The sequence below is a fragment of the Caenorhabditis briggsae genome (genome assembly GCF_000004555.2).
Source record: "Caenorhabditis briggsae complete genome, chrI, whole genome shotgun sequence".
NCBI classification, from domain to species: domain Eukaryota; kingdom Metazoa; phylum Nematoda; class Chromadorea; order Rhabditida; family Rhabditidae; genus Caenorhabditis; species Caenorhabditis briggsae.
Genome location: NC_013489.2, coordinates 11,085,411 through 11,093,307, shown reverse-complemented (window position 1 = coordinate 11,093,307; position 7,897 = coordinate 11,085,411). Strand labels below are relative to the sequence as shown.

Sequence of the window (7,897 nt, the reverse complement as noted above, 5' to 3'; positions counted from 1 at the left end):
GCGATTATTTTGAATAGACAATATATTATTTTCTAAGTGCTTCGATTCCACTGACATTTTTAAGAAAAATGGAGTCTAGATTTTTTTTAGATTTCGGCTTTGAAAGATTTGGAAGATGTGCCCATTAACAGTTTAGTGAGTAACGAGTGTTTGAAAAAATTACTAAATTTCCAGACAAGTTGAAACAGAAAGTTTTGTAAACATCTTAATTTTTAACCACACAGGGATTATTTAAATTCGCAGAAACTCTCTGTTTTTTTCACCGGAAAAAAAATCATAATATTCGAAACACACAAAAAAAGGAAAGAATTGCGAACGGAATTTCGAAAAACTGCTGCAGAGTTACATTAGCTCTGAAACAGAACACATATATTCAAGAAACATCAAGTTTTTCAAAAAAAAATCGGAGTTGTGGAAGAAAAACGCCAGTGGCCAAAGATTCCAGAGCTACCGTAACCTAAAAATATTTCAATATCCGACTTTTCGGGGAAAACGAACAAAAAACTCGACGAAACGCACTGGAAACCGAGAAAATAGAAATCTTTTAGGTTACAGTAGTTGTCGTTGTGGGACCTTCGGCCATGCCCACCGGTGTTTCTCTTCCACAGATTCGATGTGTTTACCAGAAGAATATTCGGACCAAAACACATAAAGAAAAAACAAACGGAATTTTAAGAATTGTTGCGAAATTAGGTTACTTCTGTAACAGAAATACTTTCAAGAAATATTAAGTTTTTATGAACATAGCGAAACGCATCTGATGACAAACGTGATGGAATTCTTGAAAACCTACATTTTGAAGAATTGTGCTTACCGCGAAAACTGTAAATCGGAAACTTTGAGAACAATTTGAAACAGAAAATTTAAAAAAAAACAGCTTCTCCCAAAAAATTTTTTTCGGAAGAGCTGATGCATAAATGCTCAAAATGAGAACGAACATACACGGAGCTGCTGAAACCGGTTTTTAAACTGAAATCAGTGTTGATTTTTTACAATATTTGTTGTACATCATTTATATTTTTTATCGGAGGTACTAGCTGTTAGTTAGTATCAAATGTTTTGCTCGGGAGCTTATATGGGGCTGCTGAAACTGTGATTAAATTTTTGGCATAAGTAAAAAATAAACTGACCGTTCGATGTTTGTATACAATTTTCAGATTAAGGGAAACGAACTCTAAAATGAGGGTTGTGAAATAAATTCAAAAATTTCTGGAACCTCACTAATAAACGGTGGATCTAGAGCAGAAGGAAACATACTGTCAAGTGTGAGCACAATTCACTTGATTCCTATAAAATATATTAAAAAATGTGCTAACTGATGAAATGTTGGTGATATTATGACAAACATTTTACTTGTTGACAACTATTTCATAACTTTGACAGGAACCGAGAAAAATTGGCTCAGTGCTCTGCAGAGTTAAAAGTTAAAGGACCATTCTATTCAAGGTTTTACGGTATCTGCCTATAGCTTAGACTTATACCCCCGTCAAGAAGACAGTTCCTCAACTTCTACAGTTTTATTCAAAACGGTTCTAAAGTTGAGCCAACCCACTAATCTCTCTCGCCCATCAAAAATAGCCTTTACACCTTTTCTACAAAACCAACAACATCCTTCTATGCTTCTCTAAACTCTCTCAATTCCTCAGACTCTCTCGGCAAGCTTCTCCGACTACGGTACCCAATTAAACGCCGAGACTCCTCCCATCCCATTTCTTCTCGCGCAAAAAGGGGCGGCGCGTATTTGAGGTGGGTTTCGGTTCATCTCATTTAGCTAAACCTATTCTAACCCTTATTTTATTCAAATCTAAATATCAGATGACGTTGAAATTCTCGGTGGAACGGCTGGTGGATTCTGAGAAGGAATCAGAGTGTGAAGTGGATGTTGAGGATCAGAATAATTTGAAAAAAGTGAGTGATGAGATTTTTTCCTGTTTCAGACTGTTTATTTAATAGATTGCAAGAATGACATTTTCGGCATTTTTTCCTCAGTTGAATCTGAAAACAGAATTGAAATATTACTATGAAAATGGTAAAATATGCACAATTCCTTCATCGAAAAAAACTTTAAATCTGGACTTTCCGTTATTAGTAAAACAGAACTGTTCTTCTTAAATTGTTTAATTTAACACTGCATTTTGTTCAATAAAGTCAAATTTCATTCAATCGGTTTTTCCAATTTCAGAAATAGTGAAATTTTAGGCACATTTTTAGCGAAAATTCGTAAAATTTTCCCACAGAGTTTCTAAAGTATTAGTAAGATTAATCAAAATTGCACTTTTTTGAGAATAATACATTTACAGTAAGGCAAATTCTATTATTTCAAAACGTTTTGAAATAGTAAAATTTTTTTGCAACAATTTCAAACTTGACTTATTGGTATTAATTGAATTACCGTATTTGTTCTAATAGAAACCGTCAACTTTGAGCCAATTTATCTCATTTCCTATGAAAGATATCAAAAAGTGATCAACTGATAAAGTCTATACCATATTATCAAAAATATTTTATCTGTTGACCACTTTTTGATATCTTTCAGAGGAACCGAGATAAATTTTCTCAAAGTTGAAGTTTGGGAAATTGTTATATTTATCGTATCGTCTACAGCACAGCTTAACAATTTTAAAGTAAAATGCTACCATTCAAAAAAATTTTGAAGCAGTAAAATTTTTTATCGGTTTCACACTTGATGTATTCGTATCAATTAAATTATGAACTGTTCCTCAGAATCCAGTGTTCGAACCTAACAATTTAAATTCCAGATCGATTTGGACGACGAAGAAGAGGAAATGGAGAAATCTGTAAAAGACGAACCACTAACACAGACACTCTCCTATTTTGATGTCCTCCTCCCACATGTTCAAATGGCTTGTTCAAATCCGTTCATTTCTGGAATCGGAGCTGGAACTTCTGGAGATCAGAATGTGGGTGCAGGAAGTGTATGGCAGCATCCGTGGCTGGAATTGTTGCAAAGCACGACAGCGGCTCAGTTTGGTAGGTTCAAGGGGAACGAAGGGTGACGATTAGCATTTTGGAAATCAAGGAAATTATTTTTCGGTTTCAATGACATCATTTCAACAAAATTATAACTTGAATTCAGTTTTTCGCTCAGGCTGACATATAAGACTCATACACTGTAGAATACAAATTTCAATATTCAGTTTCTCGAAAATTATGCGGATCTTCCATATTTTAATATCCAGAGTTAGCTAAATTTTATTCCGATTTAATCAATTTTAATTTAAATTTTGAAATGAGAACTGCAGCTGATATTGAAAATATACTTAATTCTGACTCACATAATTTCCATATCCGTTTTCTCCGTGCTCGCACTTTGAGCTCAATTATCTCAACTTCTAAAAGAGAAGGCAAAAGCATTAACTGATAAATTTTTTATCATAACAGCACCAATATTTCATCAGTTGACACATTTTTGATATCTCTGATAAGAACCGAGATAATTGGGTGCAAAGTGTAGGCGTTCTATTGGAAATTTACGGGTATCCTAACAACTTTAATTTTGAGGTAACTTGAAATTTAATTTTGTTTAAAAAACGTATTAGTTCCTTCGGTATAACTCCCAAATGGATTATATTCAGGCGACGTAACAGCTGGTCTCTTTCTTCAACCTCTTCGAAAAAACAAACGAATTCGAACAGCATTCAGTGCGTCTCAATTGATTCAACTGGAAAAAGCATTCGAAGGAAATCATTATGTAGTTGGAAACGAGAGGAAACAGTTGGCATCCAGATTAAGTCTTACAGAAACACAGGTATTTTTCGGAGGTTCTTTCAAACTTATTACAACGAAATTTTGAGAAAAACAGTCTTTCTCATGTTCCCATCGTTAAATTAAAGCAAGCAGATTTTTTGAAAACGTTCTGAAATCGTATTTCATTTGTTTTCAAGGTTTGACTGCTGGAAATGTTAGTTTGAAGTTAATTTCATATGTTTCCGATTGAATGGAAATTTGAATTAAGACATTTATGATTTTTAAGATTTTAAAGACATTTATGATTTTAAAAATTGTAATAGTAAAAGTTTTAGCAAGTAACTAACTAGTGTTATAGTAAGGTAGACAGGAAATTTTTCGGAGTTTTTTCGGAGTTACGGTATGCATTCTGACGTGACGGTGTACAGCGTTTAGTGTGCACACAATCGTTCAGCTGCCTCAGCTTGCGCCCCCGTAGTTCAGCTGGTAGCGGCACAACATCTCCAGTTTTGGGTCCACGAGTTCAACTCCTTGACTAGCGCATATTAACAAAATTCGAGAAAATTAGTTCTTTTTTTCCATGCCAATCATAGAATTGTTCTGAAATCGAATATGTTCTTAAATCGGATTTGATTAGTTTGGAAAGTGAACACTGAAAGCAGATAGAAAAGAAAAAGTCCGATAATTAGTTGCAACTGCCAATAGACGGTCCATTATCAATCGTTACAACAATTGAAACTATAGTTTTGAAACTACAGTAATTTGCAGTTTTCGAAATTTTGGTGGCACGGCCTCGCGGAAAGGAACCTCATAAAATCCGCCCTATCTCACACAGTTGGCGAAAAGTTAACTTTTTCGAAAAATTCAGTGCGTAATTTGACAACGTAACAACAACTACAGTAACCTTAAATTTGTACATTTTCTGGATTTATTTTCTCGATTCTCACTGATTTTCGTTGAATTTTCAGTTATTTTTTTTTGATAGTGATAAAATTGACGGAAGAAGCAGGAAAATTACTACAGTAATAAAACACCGTTCCATCAATTTCAGACAAAAAAATATCGGAAAAATCAAAGAAGAATCTTTGAAAATAGCTGAAAAACTAGAATAGATCTTAAATTTTTGAAAAAATCACAGAAAAAATCGCGAAATTTTTTGGTTACGGTAGGTTATCGTTGTGGGACCAGTTCGAATTTTTCGCACCAGAATAATATAACTATCAAATTGTTTTCTACTTTTCAAGTAAAGATTTCTGATTTGAAATCAAACTACCGTAACCCATTTTGCAGCTTTTTGGTAACTTATGCAACTAGAATAAGCTCTACTTTTCAAATGACTCAAACTACCGTAGTCCATTTCGCAAAGCTAAAGTAGGTCAACAAAATCAGTTTCAAATGCTTGTACATTTATTTACCGAAACGTTACAGCACAATGTCCATTATTCTAACGTTTAATCCTTCCACTCGAAAAGTGCTTCACACTGTGAGCAACGAGCCCATCATTAAACACAAGGAATCGTTTTGTCTCCTAAATTTCACAAAAGCGTGTCATCCGTTGTCTCTTTGTACACATACATACATCGATACAAATACAGTCTTCATCTACTTTTGCTTCTTGTCGATTCTTGTTTGATCGCGTACTTAGCACACCAATTGGCTGGGGGGATCGCATCGAGAACTGCTAATCCTGTTGTAGGTGGTGACTTCCCGGCGGATGTATTCTCGATGGGTCGAGTGCTATTATTCGACACCGTCTCAATGTTAGCACAAAAGAAAAGAAGCAAGTACAATAGGGAGAGACAAATGGGTAAATATGTGAGAATGGGTTTTGAAGGAATGGATACCGTTTGGGAGGGAAATTTAGGAGAAATATGAGGTGACAGCTAGCTGGTGCGCCTTCGGTGCGTTTTAATATAGTTTAAACAGGTTCGTCGAAATTTATTAGATATTTTTTCAAGCTTTTCAAAAGAGGACAGACTGACAGGGGGATCAACAGGCGCGTGTAGTGTTCAGGAAAATAGTTAGATCTGTTTATGGCTTGAGAGTCTTCTAATTGATAGTGATAAGTTATCACTGGTAACAGATATCACAATCAAGAAACTTGAGAAAAGCTAAATTTCTCTTTTCTCTGGAAGCTTTCAACTAATCTCACATCTTTGAAAAGAAAGAAGAAAGAAATTGGCGATTACGGTAGAAATTTTTGTTTATGTTTCTAGGAAATGAATTATCACATGAAATTGATCGGCTGATAATGGTCGATTGGTATACTACCAGGAAAAAGGCTAATTGGCGAATTGCAAATTGCAAGGAAATCAATTTGAAGTTGGAGTTTTTTGGAGTTAGCTGGATTATTTTGAAGATAACAGGATTTCGAGAAACTCGTCTTTTTCATATCCCCCCCCCCCCCACCTTCAATTAAGTTGCGGATTACGATAGAAATTTTATAAAATTAAATCATGAAAATGAAATATGATATGAGGTTAATATATGTATTTTTAATGCGATTGGCGGCTCAAAAAACAGTTTTTTTCGAAATTTTTGGTGTTCAAAACCTGCTTAAAATAGTTTCTGTGTCATTTTGCAAATTATGTTTGAAAAATGCTGGAACTAAGCCAAGACTGCTTGGAAATACCGTAAATGCTCGCCACCCTACACTTACATTTTAAGCTCCATTATCTCGATACCTGTGAGAGATATTGAAAATCTCTACAACTGATAAAATTTTTAGGATTTCATGTCAAACATTCCCTCAGTTGGCAGTTTTTTATATCTCTTAAAGGAACCGAGATAATTGAGCTTAAATACCAGCACTACGTAGCTAGAGCATTTACGATAGTTGCCAGCCTACATGAATAGGAAGAACGGAATTCGTCACTTTACTATCGAACAAGATTCTTATAGTTAGGTCTTTTTTTTAGTTTGAGAGAGCTCGTAGTCCATTCGAAACTGTTATTATTTTCAGGTCAAAGTATGGTTCCAAAATCGGCGGACAAAGCACAAGAGAGTTCGATTGGAGGGATCAGGTAAGATTTTTTCTGAAAACCCAAAATTAATTATAACAAAAAGGGATTAAAAATATGTCAATATCGTTTCTTGTCGTCAAAGTTTAATAAAAATTTGTTGAAACAGAAATAAAAACGAAGAAGCAAGATTTTTTTTAATTAGTCGAAACTTGTAATATTTTTAAGCTGTTAAAAAGGATTTTCAACGAATGATATAGTTGAGAAATTCGAATTCTGTTACCGTATTATCACTAATAGAAGCCCACCCCAGCCGACAACTTGAAGCTCAATTATCTCGATTCATATGAGAGATATTGAAAGTTTGTCAACTGATAAAGTATGTGTGATATTATGATAAACAATTTATCAGTTGACCAATTTTTGATATCTTTCACAGAAATCGAGATAATTAAGCTCAAATTTGATGGTTCGGGTTATATTCTATCAGAGAAAATATTTCCTTTTTTGTTAATTTCAAAAAACAATTTCTATCAACGAAAAATACTGTTTCAAACTCTTAAAAAAATATCAGTTCAAAAATGCTCAATTGTATTATCACTAACTGTCGTGTTACAGATCCGAACGCTCCAATGTCCAATGACGAAGATGATGAGGAGGATAAGAAATCAACAACTTCATGAACTTTCCCGATTATGTTTTCTCTTTTTTTCCACCCAGAGTATTTAATTGCTTTACCTCCATCAGTATTTTTTCGCCCTCGCTTTTAGTGCCATCCCACCCATCAAACACCCCAAAAAATCATCATCAGTCATCGATTTTTTTGTCTCTTCCCACACAATTTCTATTTTTCCGATTTTCACATTGAAAACTGAATAAACCTAGCTTTTTCTCTTTTCCATACATTATATCCATGCGATTGAACAACAGATTGAAAACCCAAATCTACCTTTTTCTTTTCGTTTTGAACCTATCAATTATTTTCGCACCCTCATGTCTTCTTTTCGGATCCCAATTTCTTCTTTTTCGACGATTAAAATGAGAGGAGCTGGGAAAAAGGGATGTAATTGGGGGATTTATGACAAGTGAAGCAAGCATATCGAGTTGAGAAAATGTAGAATTTAGAAAATAAGATGTCAGATAGAATTGAATCACTCAAGCTTAACGACTCCCTTCGAAAATTTAGTTCTGAAACTGCCAAGATATCATGATAGAAATCTGATCTCAAA

General features: G+C 34.3%; 1 protein-coding gene across 1 annotated transcript; it reads left to right on the top strand.

Annotated features, from left to right (window-relative positions):
• Window positions 1–1,815: 1,815 nt before the first annotated feature.
• Window positions 1,816–7,351, top strand: Cbr-ceh-2 (the record flags this gene model as incomplete). Its single annotated transcript, XM_045241248.1, has 5 exons — window positions 1,816–1,908; window positions 2,760–2,991; window positions 3,597–3,769; window positions 6,671–6,731; window positions 7,287–7,351. 5 exons carry the CDS (start codon window positions 1,816–1,818, stop codon window positions 7,349–7,351), a joined length of 624 nt encoding a protein of 207 aa, XP_045097002.1.
• Between the last annotated feature and the right edge of the window lie 546 nt (window positions 7,352–7,897).